At 26.8% G+C, this 18,780-nt stretch overlaps 3 protein-coding genes across 4 annotated transcripts in view; 1 reads left to right on the top strand and 2 right to left on the bottom strand.

Annotated features, from left to right (window-relative positions):
- Positions 1 to 18,780, bottom strand: part of LOC126742963 (calbindin-32) — a 136,226-nt gene that overhangs the window by 24,553 nt on the left and 92,893 nt on the right. For both annotated transcript variants that reach the window (XM_050449856.1, XM_050449857.1), the window contains exons 3-4: positions 3,186 to 3,340; positions 2,774 to 2,859 (exon numbers count right to left, since the gene is read on the bottom strand). In XM_050449856.1, the coding sequence (XP_050305813.1) occupies positions 2,774 to 2,859; positions 3,186 to 3,333 (234 nt within the window). In that variant the 5' untranslated portion in view covers positions 3,334 to 3,340. The remainder of the gene's footprint in view (positions 1 to 2,773; positions 2,860 to 3,185; positions 3,341 to 18,780) is intronic.
- LOC126742966 (uncharacterized) lies at positions 3,609 to 7,818 on the top strand. The gene is made up of 3 exons (XM_050449862.1): positions 3,609 to 3,774; positions 3,826 to 4,040; positions 7,312 to 7,818. Exons 1-3 carry the CDS (start codon positions 3,726 to 3,728, stop codon positions 7,618 to 7,620), a joined length of 573 nt encoding a protein of 190 aa, XP_050305819.1. The 5' UTR covers positions 3,609 to 3,725; the 3' UTR covers positions 7,621 to 7,818.
- Positions 7,634 to 13,912, bottom strand: LOC126742968 (general odorant-binding protein 56a-like). The gene is made up of 2 exons (XM_050449864.1): positions 13,745 to 13,912; positions 7,634 to 8,241 (listed from the first exon to the last, which is right to left on the bottom strand). Exons 1-2 carry the CDS (start codon positions 13,802 to 13,804, stop codon positions 7,852 to 7,854), a joined length of 450 nt encoding a protein of 149 aa, XP_050305821.1. The 5' UTR covers positions 13,805 to 13,912; the 3' UTR covers positions 7,634 to 7,851.

Raw genomic sequence — 18,780 nt, 5'->3', positions numbered from 1 at the left:
AGGGAATAAACTAAGAAGCAAAAATATATGAAAACCTTATTTAAAGGAAACCAAAACCAAAAATTTGACCCATTAAACAGAAAAGCATTTAAAAAGTAGAAAATTAAAACTATTAACTTTTGAAAAAACGTAATCAATTAATCATAAATTATCAAAAAGCAAGGAAAAACTATGTTTTGATTTTTTTAACTGCAAAAGATAGAGAGAGGTCAAAATGAAAAAAAGGGATTAAGAACAAGAAAATATTATTCAAAGAAAAATAAGAAAGACGAGGGAAAGGAAATGCGTTTAAAAACTAATTAATGATATTAAACAAAAAATTCATTACAACATTGATAATACTAAAAGAGTAAGTAACAAAATAGACTGAACATGAAGACATTAAAAAATATAAAATAAACGAGAAAAATTTAAAAAAAATTAGTTTAATAATAACCCAGGATAAAACGGATTGAAATAATAATTAATAAATATGAAAATATTAAAAACATATCTTTGAAAAAAGTAAAATTATTTAAAAAAAAGTTATTAGCCATAAATAAAAAATAAACCAAAATTAGAAAAAGGTAGTAGTAATAATAACAAAATAAAAAATCCACACAGATAAATTAAACATAAAATATGTAACCTAATACATAATATAGACCAATACTTTCAATAGAATTTTTATTCATTATAAACATCATTAATTTTAGGATACATAGGATGGGCAAGGCAGGACTTGAAAAAAAAAACAGCAAAAGAAAGAGACAAGATGACGTGCCTAAACGCAGAAAGCCTAATACAATTTTTGCAGGTTTATTAAGCAAAAAATAATAATAAAGAAAGGAATAAAGAAATAATTTAAAACGAAATAAGAGAAAGATTAAAGTATACAGAACCTCATGAAAACACTTGAGATCAAACTAAGAGGGAAATCAAACTAAAAGGAAAAAAAGGGAAAATAAAACTACTAAAAAGAAAAAAAAATGTAATTTCATAATAATAATTGGTCATGAAAGAAGGATAATCAAGGAAAAAAATTAATTGTTTGTAATTGACAGGCAAGGACAGAAACAGAAAGTGATAGAGGTAGAAGATGAAGAAAGGGGCATTGAATCGAAAGAAAATAGAACAAATAAAAATAGAAGAAGAGGGAAAGAAACGCATTTAAAAACCAATTAAAAAGGCATTGTTAAAGAAAAATTTTTTACAAAATAGAAAACATCAAAACTGACTGTGAAAACTAAAGAGTAGGATTAAAGTAATTAAATATACTGATATTTAAAAGACCAGTAATAAATAAGAATACTTACGATACAAAAAAATATTGCAAACATTTCAACTATTAAAGGTTACATAAAGAAAAAAAAAACTCATTATTAAAATCCTTTAAAATAGGAGCTGTAATTTCATTAGTAAATGAAAAGAATCAATAAAACTATTGATTTTATAATAAGCTACGATAGGACGGATTTAAATATTAATAAATAAAAAAATATATGAAATAATAATAAATAAACATATGAGTATTAAAAACATCATTTGCCGAAAAATATGCAGGAGAAAAGGATATAAAAAATTGCGGAGAAGGAAATTGGAAATATTGAAAAGAGAGAAATTATTAAAGATCAGTACAAAATAAACAAACATTACAACAGCCTAATGCAATTCATACAGGTTTTAGAGCAAAAAAAAGGACTAAAAAACTGGACAGTAGAATTACAGTAATGAAATAGACTAAAACTTAAAGAGACAAAACAAAATTAAATAATTAAGAAACATATTTACCAGATATAAAAATATGAGCTATTAGAAACTAACTAAAGAAAAAACGTTGGTAATTAAGAAAAATCAAAGAAAATATAAATTTTTTAACTACGTTATAAAGCATTAAAATAGATGAAAAAATACTGAATAAACATGTGAATATTTGAAATACTATTTAAAGAAATATAAGTGGAAGAAAAGAATGTACAAGCAAAATAGAAAGGATTTGTAAAATTAAAAAAACAATTTTTAAAAGAAGTCATTAGGCATCAATACAAAATAAATACAAATTATAAAAAAAAGAAACGGAGAAGAAAATTAGCAAAAATAGGGAGAATTTAAGAAAAAGGATTGAAATACTTTTTTAAGGAGGAAGTTAGAAGGTAAAAATATATAAAAAAATCATTCAAAGAAAACAAGATTTAGATAAGAAACTTGACAGAGTAAGAAAAAAAACTAAAAGAACCAAACAACGTTGTGATTACAGTATAAAAAATATCAAACATAATATAAGAATCAAAGAAAAAAAGCAGACTGAAGCCTAATGAGATTGAAAAATATTAAATATATAAGACAAATTAAAAGAAATATTAATATATTAATATGCGATAATAAGGAGGAATAAACTAGTAACAAATTAACAAAAGAATATTAAAAACATCTTTTTAAAAAAAGTAAAATTATGAAAAACTATTTACAAGCATATAACAAAAATTACATAAAGCAAATAACAAATCAGGGCATAATTAAAGTGAAATATAAGAGGACCAAAGAAAAAGAGAAAACAAAAATGTCGGTTAAGAATTAATAAGATAAAAAAGAGACATCCACACAATAATGCTTTTAAAAGCTGAAGCTGTAGTATTAATGTATCAGGAAATAGACAAAATTAATAAATGGACCAGTAGTGAAACCATAAAATAATAAAACAAACAACTAGTATTTAAATAAACATTTTTACATTACAAAAACATTAAACAAACATTTTTAAATTTAAGCAGTTGCATTAAAATTAAATTATTACCTCAGGTCCGACATCTGTAACGTTAGCACTGGACACAAACTCCCTTAGGAATCCATCTAGTTCGGTTCCCTCTATGTATCCATTTCCTAAAAAAATAGAAATTTATTACATAAAATTAATTAATTATTAAATAAATAAAAATAACTTATTTAATAATTTTATAAAGAAATGTAATTAAACCAAGAAAGTAGCCAATTTAAACATAGGACACTTAACGTGGGACTTCTTGTATACCAAAACTTTCTACAAGATTACTTTATTTGCACTAATATGTTACATCCCAAGTAATTCTCTTACGGTCATAATTGCCACTTATACAATCTCGTATCAGGAACTGATATAATATTATTGTGCTTTCTTCTATCACAGTAACTATAATGATTCTTTCTTTTTTTTTAATAAAAATGTTTACCGTCTTTGTCATAGTGACTCCACACCTCCATAAACTGATTGGCCGAAAGTTTCTTGAGTTCCCTGGAGTTAGGATCCCTATACTGTCTCATAAAGTTGGTCGCTTTTTCCAAGTTTAGTTTCTTTTGAGTTTCTGCTTGGCTGGTCATGCTTGATCTGAAATTAAAGTTGAAGTTTAATTTTACAGTTTTAAAAAATAAAAATCTAATAGCGGGGAATCCCGAAAATACAGATAAACTTTCAACATTGATTTGATCGGAAAAGCCTATTTTTTTACATGTTTAATTGCTTTTGATGTTTAATCAAAGTAGCACTAAAAACAGAAGCCGAATAACATATTTATATTTTTATATTAATTTATTAGTTCCATGCATGCAGATAACCTTTTAATATTCCAGTGACACGTCTTATGCTATCAAACCGTTATTATATTCTGCAATCAAATTCATAATATTTGTATTAATTCTCTATAAAGCTGCTTCTTCTGGCTTTCATCTTAAAATCTTATTTAAACAAAATAAGTTTTATATTTAATGCTAAAATGCTTACATTAGCATTTATTCTACTGACAGTCAACATTTGTAATGCAAGTAAGTCAATGTTTTTATATAATTTTAGATGTTAAAACTAAATTTTGTTAGATCAAGACTATTATTGGAGAGACTATACGGGGAAAATTCCATCGGATGCCTTTGTGGCCGGTCAAGACGTAAACCAGGAAAAAGTCTATATTGGTCTGGTTTACTTGAAATCGGCAGGAATAGTTCCAACAACCATATTACAAGGGCAAAAAGTTACCGATATATTATCTGTTGGTAATTTAAATATACCAGAAAAGACACAGAACTATGTACAGGTAGGAGCATTTGTATTAAAATAAATTTTGTTGTAACTAAAAGAGCAGGATATGTCAGTCTTATTTGGCTTTGTTAACCTGAAAGAGTTAACCATGATTCCAGAGTTCTTGTTAAATTTTTTACTGATTTATGTTCCACTGTAGAGTTTTACTCCACACCTATAAATTCCATTATTCCTTCTGGCTTATTTTTCATAATTTCATTATACAAACACCTAATTTACAATTGTACTTAGAGTATTAGAGAATATCCAAAGGAATTCAACATCAGATTGACATGACATTCCATAAGTTTCTTACATTTACAGACATTCTTACAGATTTTCTTACATTTACAGACCAACGAGGATAAGGATCTTTTAGAACCTCAATTAGTAAAAAGTCTATTGTAGTCTAAACGTTCAATACCCTCCTGAAGAATTCACTGATATATCTCTACATATTCCAACCATGTTAATATTTCAAGCATCAAATAATTATAGCATTACTCTTATTTTATTAAGATTTAGTTTCTTTAAAGATTATTTTACATAAAATTGATATCTGATATAAACATAGTTCTATGCAAAGTAGAGCTTGAGAAGATTTTCACTATTAATTTGCCTAATCTTTTAAACTCTTAGTTAGTCAATGCGTTAATAGCTAACTTTTTGAAAGATCACTCTCAGTAAATTTTGACTAGATTTATTAAATTTTCCAAAAAATATCTTCTAAGTAATATATTTATTGAACAAAAGCCTGGAATCTTGATCTATCTCTATCTTGTATCTTGAATTAAGAAAGATCTAAAGTTGTCATTGATTTTCCCAGGATAAGTATCTTGGAAACTTGATCTTATTTACCTTTTAATCCATCTTATTCAAAATGCATTTGACTCTTACAGAGTTGAAAGCTCTTCTGTTGATTTATTAAACTTAGAGGTAGAAAGTATCCTAGAAACTTAATAAGGTTTACTCTCTGGATTATTCCATAAGAATAAGTACTTCTTCCTTCACGATTCTTTTTAAAGATTTTCAAGAGCTTTTACCTGAAGAACTTCTACTGAGTTGCAATATATTTAAAGCCGTAATTTTTGAGTAATTTTTTTCAATAATCAATGAGTTTTAATGTGTCAGAATTGAAATCTCTTTTATTATTTTATCAGCCTTAGGGCCAATAGCTTACTACCGTTTATTTTCTAGATTAACCTTTGATAGGCTCATTCATAAGGAGTCAATCCACCTACTTCTATTGAATTACCTCTGCAATGAGTAATGGTTTTTATTACTTCTTCTTGGAGTATTCAATGATATTCAACATTAGATTCACATGATATCCTAAGATTCATTCATTTTGTCCAAGAAAGGTGACACCTTTTAGAAGCTCAATTACTTAAAAGCCTACTTGCAGTCCATATAATCCTGAAGAATACTGTATTTATTTTTGTACAAGACTTCAACTTAGAAGCATCATGTAATTAAAGGGAAGTTCTTCTTGTGGAATATTTAACTGCTATTTCATCAGGGTTCAGTTTCTTTAAGGATTACTTTACATCAAACTAATAGCTGACCTTGAATTATGATATGAACATAGTTCTATACAAAGTAAATTTTTATTATTAATTTAACCATGAATCTCTTAATAAGTCAATGTTTCTCAAGAAGCAAAGAAGTTATATCCTTTAATGAAAATTCTGGAATCATTAAGTTTTTAGTCAAAGTATAAATTTGATACTGTAATACTGTAAAAGGAATTCAATTTTCTCAGGGTTGAAAGAGAGTGTCTTAGAAACTTGATCTCTACCTTCTAAGCTATTTATTTTCAGCATTTAATTTTTACAGAGTTGAGAGCTTTTCAGTTGTTTCATGTTAGAGTCAGATAGTATCCTAGAAACTTGATATAGTTTACTCTTTGGATTATTCTATAGTTGCATTAAGAATTAATTTTATTAGAAAAGTTACAGTTATTTGTGATACATATAGTAGAGCTGTAGCAATAAAAAAGATATTCATAAAGAAGCGTCTTTTTCTGAGAATTTCAAATTTTTGAAAAAATTAATTGATTTATTATAAATGAATTGCCAAGTCTAGAATCTCCTATATAGAAACTGATTGCCTTATAAATACTAGAAACTGGTCTCAGACCACCAAAAGTTTTCTTGAATGTTCTTCTAATTTCTTTGATTAATTGTAACCTCGCTGATGTCCAAATTTTTTGTAAGACATAGGAAGTAGATTTTTTTCTCAGATTCTTCGCACTAGATTTTGAACACTCCACGGATGTTGATAATGAATGAATAACAATCAATAATGTCTACTTTTATTTCTGAACCATGAACAAAGATGTATTAAGAAGCATCAAATAATTATAGGAAAGTTCTCCTTATGAAATATTAAAACTCTCATTCTTTTACGTCATACTGATACCTGACCCAGAATCCAGAAATTGTACAATGAATTTCACTATCTCCTGAATTTCTTAATTAGTCAATGACTTGAGTGTTTTCTTCCCGAAAAGGTACTTCCACTAAACTTTCACTAGATTCATTAGAATTTCCAAAAATATCTTCTAAACGTTATGTCCTTTAATCAAAAGCCGCCCAAAATTATTAAAATATTTTGTTCATAATTCCAATTTTTAAGAATCTATATTTGAAATGTGTATCCAATGAGTTTCAGCATCTGACATCAATGTTTTATAGTTATAGACTAGAAAACTCTTCTGTTATTTCATATCCTTCCATAGTTTTAGTGAGAAGCAGTTAATCCATTTACCATTCATTAAAATTGTGACGTTCTTCCTCCATAATTCCAATTTCTAGTGAACTGTACGAAAGAACTTTTAATAAGTATAGTTTTTTAATTATTTTTTCAATACTATTTAGTATTTTTAACCTTGCCAAGAACAAAGTTTCTTCTATTATCGGTTTTGTTAGCTATTTTGTCTACATATATGCTAATTAAATATATATAATTTACTAAAGTTTAGAGTCCAGATAGACTTTCAAAAATTGATACCTCTTGAGAGCAATTTATTGTCAAAATGAGAAGCAGTTAAAATATCAGTGAAAGAAGTACAGTTCTTCCACCTTAATTTTATTTCATCTTCATCTTCATCTCATTGAAGAATCTCTTCATCTCTCTCATCTCATACTGGAATACTTATGTCATCATGAATCCAAGGATTCTTTTATTACAACATTAGCATTTAACAGTAATCTATGTTGTAAAGCTGTAACAATAATGAAGATATCATTGCTGCTTCGCGGATCTTATTTAATTTTTCTTTTTAGATTCTTTGCACAGACACTCCACAGATGCTTGAGTGGATAACAGCCAACAAGACCCACTTCCATTTCTTGACCATGAACAAGCATGTAGTAAGAGGAGGAGTTCAGACTGATCACTGGCTCAGCATCGGAAGGGTTTACTATCAGAACGAGATCATTATAGGGAAAATCTTAAGTGGTCGTGCCACTATTAATGATGCCTTTATGCAGTACGTTCATAGCAACGATATAACCACTGCTTATTCCTATGAGGTTCTTGTTAATAAGGAATCAGATAGGGATTCTGAAAATGAGCTTATTGAGATTGCTTAAATAATTGGTCAAATTGCATATGATTTTTTATTTATTTATTCAAATACTTATAATTTAAATTAAACTTTAAAAAATTATAATACTGACTATATAATTAAAAATCACAGTAGACTAGAAATAGACTACATTATAAGCTGTTTTGTGATAAATGAGACATAATTGACATTAAAGTTCGTAACAAGTTTTCACGAAACATAATTACTGTAGTCATCATCTTAACTCCTCCAACTCCTATTCCTTCTTTTCCTCTTTAGGAGCCTCGGTAACAGCCTCTTGTTTCTGTAATTCAGGGTGGGTGTGCTCGAAGTAGCACTTGTGGACCAAATAAACAGTTTCACAAGCATTTTTGCCCTCAGCTTTGCATTTATCCACGATTTCCAATGCTTTCTTCTTGTCTGCCCCGGCTGGTAGTTTTTCCTCGATCACGTCTCTTTGCACTTCACCCTTATCGTTTACGAATCCGGCCTTTTGGTAGAAGCATTTGGTGAAGCATTTTAACGATTCGTCCTCGGTAAATTCGCCTAAGTCGGCACGTTCTATAAGTTCTGGATTTACTTTGGTTTCTTTGATGCACTCTTGACGGTTTTCGATTATGCGTTTGCGTTGCTCTTCTGTGAAATCCTGAAAGGGAAATTTGTTTTTGAATTATTTAATTAAAACGGGATATATTAGCCAATTTAGATCTACATCAGAAGAGAATGACAAATCTCTTTCGAATCTTTAATTTTTTGAATTATAGACTGAATTATAGTTAACGCGGCATGGAAGTTATTGACTTGAAGGAGCAGAGAATATAAAAAAACAAATATGTTCCAAAAAGTCAAGTATTTTAATAATAGTCAAATATATTTAGTAATAAGTCAAGTATAAGAAGTATTCAAGAATTCAATGATTTTTCCCTTGCTTAAAAGGAGATAATAAGAAATGAATTTGAAAGCCTGGAACAAAAGAAATTTCTTCTATTTAAATAATAACGTTTCTGCGGGCAAAAACTAACTAAAGGGTCTGGAAAAAGAGTGAAAATTCTTTTAAACAATGATAAAAGTATGTTTTTTAGAAATTTCCTTAGATTGTTGATCAGAGCCCTAGAGCTACAAATATCGACTTGTCTGCTAAAGAATTGGATTTTGATTCGGGTAAAATTGTTTTTTTTTCCATATTTTAGAGTTACTAGAACAGCTTTTTCTTGGAGATGATTCGATAAATGATCCTGATTTTGACAGTAATGCTTGTACTTCCGATTGTGGATCTGAAGAATAAATTTACGTCGATTCTTCGAAAGCAAACCTGCGTCCAATCGGAAGTTTGCCGTCATCTATATACGCTGAACTAGAGACTGGGGCTCAGGCATCAAGTTTTCAACCCACGATACACACGACTGGAGCGTTACAATCAACATCTTCCGCTGAATTAGAATTGATGAAGGGGGATACCAATCAGATGCCGAATCTCTAACACAACAGTATCCATGCCAGATAAGATTGGTAATGATATATGGACATTGTCAAAGGGGAACCAGCCCAATCTTATCCGGTTTACTGAGAATGAAGGTGTAATTCCTGAATTTGCTGCCTTGATGCATCAATCAAATCCAGAAGACTTTTATTTCTCACTGATCGATAAAGATTTTTTCGCATAAGTAGCCGATGAAAATTTGTACAAGAAATGATACATCCAGGCAATCATGATTACATGACTGGACGCCAACAGATAAGTTTGAAATAAAACGATTCTTTGGAAAATATAATTTTGTATTGCTTAGACAATACAAAATCTACGAGATTTATTAGAAAGAAATATTTTGGAAAATAGTCTGGAAATAAAAAAATTATCACTTAAACAAGTTTTAGTTCACTCAAGAACCTAAAACTGAATGTCTATTTCTAAAGATCCTAGAAATACATTACGCTTGAAATTTACTCTATCCTGGAAAAAATAGAGGAATTTATAGAGGAAAAAACATATTTTTAAGGTAGTTATAATTAAATGCAAGCATTTTGAAAAATAATTAAAAAATTGTACATTTGGTAAAGCCAATAAGTCTGGAACTCCCTAAGGAAAAAATAAGAAATTGCCTAAAAAAATTAAAAAGTGGATATCATGCCCACTTAAGTTATGCCAAAAAACCTTTTAAAATGGTTCTACTGCAAATTTGGTAGTAGGTGCAACCTTCATAATTCGCAACATGAGATGTAAAAAGTGAAAAAAACTTATATATACAATAAAAACAAATTATTAATAAGCAATAAGTAATAATTTTGAAAAAATTGCGATAATTCTCCTAGATCTAAGACTAAGTTTTTGAAATGTTTTTTTTTGTATGTTTCTTAATTAAAAGAAAAAATCGAATGGTGTAGCTAAAAACCATAGTTATTGTCATACAAATACATTAAATTCAATAAATCCTAGAAAAATAGAGCAATTTTATCTAAGAGAATTTTCTCAATTTGCAAATTGAGAAAAAAAACTGGATAATTTTTTATGTATTTATAAACGTGGAAAATATAAAACTACTTTTTGAATCCTAAGGGAAACAAGAAGTAACTTGAGCAAAATTTAAAATAGGATTTTGAATTTCTAAAAACTTTCATATATGTACAATCAATGTACAAATCTTGGATTCTTGGGAAAACTAAATTTAAAAGATTAGAGAATATAAAAGGGACGCAATTTTTGAAGTGTATTAGAATCGTATATAAAATAACACCATTTTAAAAAATGCTCAAAAAATCGTCACTTTTTTGCAGCAAATAGGTCTGTACCTCCCTAAGAAATAAATGTCTATTTTAGTTTAAAAAGAAAATTACTTAAAAAAGGGCTAACTTTAGGTATAAAGAAGAACAATTTTTTTTGTTTTAAATTCTGAAATCATATGTGTGGTTGCTGCCAAGATTTTGAGAAATCTAACTTTGGAAACTTTAAATAAAAATTATTTATTCATCTGGAAAGAATCTTAAAAACATATTTTAATATATTGAAGAACAAAAAATAGTTTTTTAGAGTGAAATTATTAATATAAATGACTTATCTATTGTCAGTTTCCAGACACTGAAGGAGTAAGTTATTGGTAACAATTGACTTATTTTGTTATTCTGGATATTGTCGGTCAATTTATATATCTACATTATGAAGTCGGTCATTCATTTCATCCAGGTTTTTAAAGAAATTAAAGTGAGAGACCTATAAGAAATTAAATCAAATTAATTATAAATTTTGCAGTCAGAATATAAATATTTATTTCAAGCCTGTCCATTTTAAGTGCCTGAATCATTATGGAGGTTTCAATTACCTGAAAATAACAATCTTTAAAGGATCATTATCAGAGAATCTAGTAAATATTCAAAGCAGCTAACATCTCCCTTTTTAATTGTGTATGTTTAAATAAAATGAGAATCGTTGCAAATCTTCTTTTTTTGAATCACAACAAAGGTAAGCACTCTACTTTACGCTATTTTTTTATCAAAAAATGAAGAATAATACTAAAGTGTCAACTGCTTGTAAAATATAGAGTTTTATAAAAAGTGGATGCAATAACCATTTAAATTATGCCAAAAAACCTTTTAAAATGGTCCTATTTAAAATTAGGTAGTAAATGGAACCTTCATAATTCTTAGCCTGAGATGGAAAAAGAAAAAAATATTCTATATAGAATAAGAACAAATTAATAATAAGTAATAAATAATAATTTTGAAAAATGGCGAAAATTCTTTCAGATCTTAGACTAGCTTTTCCAAAATGTTCTTTGTCTGTTTCTTGATTAGAAGAATTAAAAGTTTGGTGAATTTGAGGAAAAAGGTGTGTTTTCCGGAAATTTCACTTGTTTAGAAAACTGAAAAGTTACCAGCATAAATAAATGGAAAATAGCCTGAAAATTAAAAAAATCACCATAAAAACAAACTTTAGCAAATTATAGACGAAAAATAAAATATTTGCTGGTTAAACGTCATAAAAATTAATTAAAACATGAAGTTCACTATACCCTGGAAAAAACTGCATAATATTCGATGTATTTGCAAACTTAAACACCAAAAAATATTGAACTATTGCTTAGAAAATACTGAACTAATGTTTCAGTCGAGAGGAAAACATAGAGTAACTTAAGCAAAATTAAAAAAAGATCTGGCATTTCCAAAAACTATAATTTATGTAAAATGCACTTTTTCAACATTTTTGAAGAAATTAAAGCACAACTCTGAGAAAATCGGATAAAAATTATTTATTTATCTGGAAAGAATTAAAAAAAAAATCTTAGGATTTTAAAGAACAAAAAACAAATTTTCAGGATGGGAATATTAATACATTGACTCTACTTTTATCAAGTTTCCAGATATGCAAGCATATCCAATATTGTTGGACAATTTTTATTCACATAAATAAATTGTCAAAAAAATTTCAACATTATGAAAGCAATTATTTATTTCTGCCAGGTTTTTGAGGAAATCAAAGTGAATATAGGAAAAAGTAAATTAAATTAACTATAAATATTAGTTTTAGAATATGAATATATCCTTTCTATTTGAAGTGGAGTTTCAATTGCCTGAAAAATTTAAATCTTAAAAGGATTATCATAAGCGAATCAAGTTATTCTTCCAAGCAGTCAAGATCCCGCTTTTTAATTGTATATGTTTAAATAAAGTAGTATTCATTGGAAATTTTGTTCTTGAGTCAGAACGTTAACATCTTATTTACGCCTTATTTCTGAATTTTATTAGTTTTCACTGTATTCATTTGTATTGTGTTTAGTTAACATAATTTGTTATGTTAAAAGAGGCATCTTTTAAATTCAAGTTGTTTTTTAAGAATAATACTAAAGTTTCAACCGAAAAAATTAAGAGTTTTCAAAACTGATAAGAAATTGCCCAAAAAACTTTAAAAGTGGACGTCATGTCCAAGTAAGTTATGCCTTTATTACCATTTAAAATGGTTCTACTTAAAATGAGGATTAGAGGCTTTATAAACCATAGTTGTATTATATTTTTTTCATCAACGTTTATTTCTTGTTCTTACTTACATTAGCTGTCTATAGATTTTTAATAATAGAAAAAAAATTAAAATTATTTAATTTGATCAACATTAAAAAAATATTACAGCTCGATAAAGGAAGAAAAAGTATATTTTAGTTGCCTGGAAGAAGATAAAAAAAATTTTGTAGTTTAAAAAGTGGAATTTTAACTTTATAGAACTAAACAAAGATGATACGATGATACAAGGGACTTATTTATTTGGAAGCAAGTAATTATTTTCTTTCAACAGCTTCATACTTAAGTATGATTTTCCAGGGTTTGATGATGAAAACGTGACATATTTATTGAAGGTTCTATATAAGATGAATTTGTTTATCAAGACTATTATCACATATTTTAACTTTAAAGAGTAACTTTACACCGAGCACTATCGTCAAATAATTACATAGCTTAAAACCTCATATTATCAACCTTATTTGGCACTGGCATAATTCCAAAATAGTTTGAATAATCGACACCAATAAATAAAAGGGATCTACAGCAAATATTGAAAACCATCGACCAATCAGCCTATTAAACCATTTTTTTTAAGTATTAGAAAAATGTATGAAAGATCACCTTTACAACACTTTAAAGGCCTTCGATTCTGTACTTCATTACTTTCTTTTAGATACACTGAAATACCATGGTATTACAGATATAGGGAGGTACAGCTATTTGAAAGTTACTATTTGAATTATTATTTTTGAATTATAATTAAACTTTTTTTCAATTTTTTTTCTCACAATTGCTTATTTCGAAATAATTCAAGGTTAGAATATAAAGTTGTTATATAAACATTTTTAATTTTCATAATGTTAATATTATAAGCACCCACAAATATTTAATTAACTGCTTTTTTGGATGCGATTAATAATTAATCTTAAAATCTTGAAAATAAATTTGAGTTGGGAATATTACTAAAAAACGTAAAAACTGAATAAAAAAAAACCCAATTAGCATTAAAAAAAGCCCCAAATCAAACTAGGTTACACGTTCTCCCCTATACAAAAAAAAACCCATTGTATTAACCAACACGCAAAAATTGGACCCCAAACACACGATTCAAACAAACAAAAAGCCCACAAAAAAAACACTGACATTTCACTTATCCAATTTACCTGGCATGAAATGGCGGAAACGACGGCCAAAACGATCGAAACTCTCAACAGGTTATTCATTTTACCCGGTCTGATTGAAGTGTTTGATTATATAATATTTTATATACGTACTGTATGTACGTGCGAATGCGGCAAATTGAATTAAGAATTGTATTTAAAAAGTGCCGAGGTAAATTGTTTATATACGCGAGTATATTGGCCGGGTATTTGTGTGTGGTGGTGTGGTGGTCGGAAAATTGCCGTGTCTCCGAGTTATTGTTGGGATAACTCTCTTTTTGGTTATACTGGTTGTCCTGGTTTTATATCGAAAATTTACCATTCACATAACTTAAAGCATAGATATATTAAAAATCATTTCATAGTTACAATTGAAATACAACCCAATAAAAATTAACTTATTTCTAATTCAACTTACTGCTACTAATAATTTAATTATAAAGAAATACTACTTTGGCAATTTTAGATCTTATGTTCTACGTTGCAACTTTAATTAGCAATTTGCAGCTTACAAGGGCCTTATTAAAAAAAAGAATCTTTTAAACGCAAATATGCTATGTAACTTCTATAATCTTATTAGCATAATATAGGGCACAATTGATCAGGGTTAATAAAGAAGACGGTCTACTTAGTATTGGTGTTGCTCATTTGAGCTCATTTTATTTTTAATACACATTTATAAAATATAGGTTAGGCCGAAACCAAATTTACCTTATTTGCAAATTACAATGGCCGATAATATAAAAGGGTGACAACTAAGCTGGTCTTCTCACTTGATAGGTTTTGTGCTGTTATTTGAATATTTGATAAAGCTGGCAATTTTGTATATGTGTTTATTGTGGCTGAAATACCTGTTTTTGTATTTGTAATCAATTAAAATATTGCCCAATTTTTAATGCTATTAAAGGTCTTTTAAAAATCTACGAACGCCAAACAGATATCCGAATTATATTAAATCGCTTTTTTCACTAAGATCCTCAATGCCAAAAGATGGTCACATATGCTATACTGTTTTTTAAAACCCGCTTGTTAATCTGACTGGTATTGATCTAATTGGTAAGTCTGTTCGTAGGAATTTTTGTAAATAGCTTGTATACTCGCGATAATAATGATATCGGGCGATATTTTCCTAAATTTGCATATCATTTAGTACACCCTGTTCCTTATCATTTTTCTAATGGTTTAGAGTAGGATATCTAATCTCATCCTCAATTATTTCCGAAATCTCTTCTGATCCTACATTTATAATCTTATTGATTTCTTGCTTCGCTGGGGCATTTTTGGAGTGTATACATTACTGTAAAATATTCCGCTTTTCGTATTAAATCTTCTCTATCCCTTATTTCGTTTTACGTTTGATTCTTTAAGGCTGCTATCATTATCAGAGTTTCTTATTATTATTCTTTCTGAGCCTTCAAAGGCCTTTATTTTCCTCTACTAATTTTTTAAAGTAGTTTTCACTGTATTTATTTAGATTGTGCTCCACATAAAAAATCGTTTGAACTATCATTTGTTATGTTAAAAGAGGCCTCTTTTAAATTCAAGTTGTTTTTTTTTATTCGAATTAAATAAAAAAATAATTAAATATATATTTTAAATTGCACTAAATAAATGAATATTAGAGACCAATTAGTCATGTCCAGCAACGGTGTTCGCGATTAATAAATGTGATCCGTCCTTGTTCGGCTCATTGAAAAAGTGAGAAGGCTATAAAGGCAATATTCGGCTCAGGAACTTTTAGGCGTCCAAACTCGACCCGAAATATTTTTTCTGTTGTGAGTTTTTTTAATTTATTTCTATGCTTTTTGGATTTAATTTCTATGTTTCTTTGGAGCTTCAGGGATTTTAATTATTATTTGTTTATTCTCTTCTTTAATTGTTGAAAACGTATTAAGAATATTTACGATTTTTTATTTTTTTTTTACAATTTATTTCCGTGTTTGTTTTAAAGTTCTTTTTGAATTCTTTGAGTTTTAAGATATTTTTTTTAAATATATATTTTTTAATTTATTTTTAATTTTATTTTAAAAAAATATCTAAAAGAAAACAAATTAGTTTTATTTTTAAAAATAATAAGATTTTGAATATTGTAAAATAAAAATTGAAAAAAATAAAAATTTAAAAGAATGAAAGTTTTTATTAGAAATTGTAAAAAAAAAGTTACAAAAAAAATTTAAAAAAAAATTCAGAAAGCAATTTTATAGGCAATAAAACGTAAAAAAAAAATAATTCCAAAAATTTTAAAACATTGTGAAATCCTCATTAATTGTATAAAAACTACAAACAAAAAAAACTTAAATAAATAAAAAAGCAAGATTTAAAAGGAATGAAAATTTAAACTGTCTGGAAAACAATAAAAGAATCTTTTAGATAGCAGATAAGGATATCTATTTATTTTAAATTCAAAGAAGCTTTTTAACATTTTAACAGTAGCTATAAATTTTTTCCAATTAATATTAATTAGCCAAGAAAATTTAAAAAATATTACACCTTGCAGAAATCAAAAAATATATTTAATTCTTGTACAAAATTTTATCTTTGTTTTATCTTTGTTTAATTTTATTGTTGCCCCCTGGTATTTATATTAATAATGTTTTTGTTAAATTAGGTACTGTAGGTTTATTCTTGTTTCTTTTTGTTTGTGTCCTGTACATACATTACACTTTTTATTTTTATTTTTATTTAATTTTCACATATTTACAAATGTTGTTTTTTTTTTCTATTTCTACTATTGTAATAAGACTAATAAGGCAAACTTGTACATATATGTAGCTTTTTTATGCTAAATAAATGCTTTATTATTATTATTATTATACAAACTATTTAAATTGCCTGTTAAATTTTTGGGAAAAATATGTGCTTCAAAGTTTTCATAATATATAAAAATAGATCGGAAATCATAGAAATTACTTAATTCCTAAAAAAATATTGTAATTGCCTAAAAAAGAACAAAAATATATTCGAGAATTTCAGAAAATTGTAAAAATTCAGCTATTGATACAAATAATTGCCTGAAAAAAGAAAAAAATTGATTTTTCGAGGTTTTGGAAAAATTAGTTTAACTTTCTAGAATACTGAGAATGGATAAATATATTTAAATTACCTGAAAAAGGATAAAAATGTATTACAGGCCTTAAAAAGACATTAAAATTAATGCACGTTCAAAACGCAAAAAATGGCGATATTAATTTCTTTCTTTAGTACAAATTCCTTTAATTCCTGGAAACAATTAATATCTATTCTTTATTTTAGTCGCCTGGGCATATCCTTTTTTTGAAGAATACATGTATTTTATTAAACTTTTATAAGAAATTTGTACTTTAATTGCCTGGAAAAAATATCCTGGAAAAAAGGAGAAAATTTATCCCAGGTGTTGGAAAACCCAACTCCAACTACCTAGAAATAAAAATAGGCTGAGGCTATTTATCCACTTGGAGAATAAAATCAAAAAAACAATTTTAATATTCTGGGACATATCGTGCTTAAAAAATTTAAACACTATTATACTGACCAGATATCAAAGAACTTATTTAGTTTTTATAAGGAAATACTTCAACTTTACTACCTTAAAATCGACGAAAAATTAATAATATAAGTTAAGGAAATGAAAAATCAAGGAAAGAATATTAGATTTTATATACGTCATTGAAAAAAAAACACTAAAACACAGATAAGGATATTTAATTAATTGGTAATTAAAAATAATCGAATTTTACATCCTGAAAAAAATCATACACTTCTTCCACGTTTAATTTGCCAAAAAAATCAAATAATATTTCCGTTGCCAGAAATCTCAAAAAATTATTAATTTATTGGAAAAAGTATTTTAATTACCTGGAAAAGTGTTTACATTTCTTCCTTCCATACTTATAAGATAAATTCCTAACAATTCCATACTTATAATATAAATAACGATATAATTTGAGAATATTTTTCTATTTGAATATTATTAATAAAACTATTTTAATAGTCTGGAAGGCCTTATTTAGTTCTTGGAAAATATACTTTAATTGCTTGGAAAAATATTACCTGGAAATGAAAGCGATCATTTATTTCCAAGATCTCGAAAGAATAACTGCTAGAAGACAAACGACGCTTGGGAAATGAAATCCTGGAATCGTATAAAGGACTCATAAGTTAGCAAGTTTCCACGAATTCGATTTTAATTAAAAATAATTTCAAATTTTAATTTTTTATTAATATTTAATTATATTTGGAGCAACGTGTTTTTTTTTTAATTTTAAATTAAATATGTAATTTATTTATTAGAATTTAAATGAAATTTGTGTCTTCTAAATTAAAAATTTAACATTATAATATATTTTAAATAATTTTATTAATATTTCCTAAAAACTTAATTAAATACTTAATAAATTCCCAAAGGTTTAATTTATTTATTTCGTGTGATTTTTTTAGTAATTTTATTATAATCAAATGTAATAAAATTAAAACAGTAATTAAAAAGAAACAAAATTGTAATAAAATATTTTTTATATATAATTTATTCTGATATCTAAATTTGTTCCTGAGATAATGACTTTATGCCCAATTTGATAATTAACAACGTTGTCAACTTTATATTTCTTTGACTAGTTTAGGATATATTTATTCTTACATTTGCATTAATTTTTTTTTATTTTAGAGGTTATAGAATAACGTCTATTTGTCAAAGAACAAGACCTTTAATTCAGCTTTTTCAAATACATTTGCTAAGTATTGTCACTTGTCAAAAATGTTACATATTTAACAACATATTTTGAAATTTACTGAATTTCATATTAATGAATGTTCTAGAATACTATACAGTACAAATTAGAAAAAAAAAAAGAAAATATATAAAATAAACGACTAAAAAATTACATTTTTGCCATTTTTTATAAAAATCTTCCTTAAAGTTGCCTTCCAAAAAAACAACCTTTAATGCTTTTAATATTAGTTATTAACAAACATTAAATTATTTAATAGGGAAAAAAACAAGGTTACTAAGGTCGATAAATATCTGGGGGAACACATACTTGTGGGTTTTACCCACTCAATAT

Source organism: Anthonomus grandis, chromosome 12 (genome assembly GCF_022605725.1).
Source record: "Anthonomus grandis grandis chromosome 12, icAntGran1.3, whole genome shotgun sequence".
NCBI classification, from domain to species: domain Eukaryota; kingdom Metazoa; phylum Arthropoda; class Insecta; order Coleoptera; family Curculionidae; genus Anthonomus; species Anthonomus grandis.
The sequence above is the reverse complement of the archived record's forward strand: the minus strand, read 5'-3'. Positions and strand labels throughout refer to the sequence as shown.

What these genes read in the sequence shown, in the direction of transcription:
- LOC126742966 (XM_050449862.1), top strand. Translation starts at nt 3,726, where the DNA reads ATGCTTACATTAGCATTTATTCTACTGACAGTCAACATTTGTAATGCA. An exon ending in AGTCAACATTTGTAATGCAA is followed by an intron (nt 3,775 to 3,825) that starts GTAAGTCAATGT and finishes AAATTTTGTTAG; the next exon opens with ATCAAGACTATTATTGGAGA. An exon ending in AGACACAGAACTATGTACAG is followed by an intron (nt 4,041 to 7,311) that starts GTAGGAGCATTT and finishes TTTTCTTTTTAG; the next exon opens with ATTCTTTGCACAGACACTCC.
- LOC126742968 (XM_050449864.1), bottom strand. Translation starts at nt 13,804, where the DNA reads ATGAATAACCTGTTGAGAGTTTCGATCGTTTTGGCCGTCGTTTCCGCC. An exon ending in TTTCCGCCATTTCATGCCAG is followed by an intron (nt 8,242 to 13,744) that starts GTAAATTGGATA and finishes TTTCCCTTTCAG; the next exon opens with GATTTCACAGAAGAGCAACG.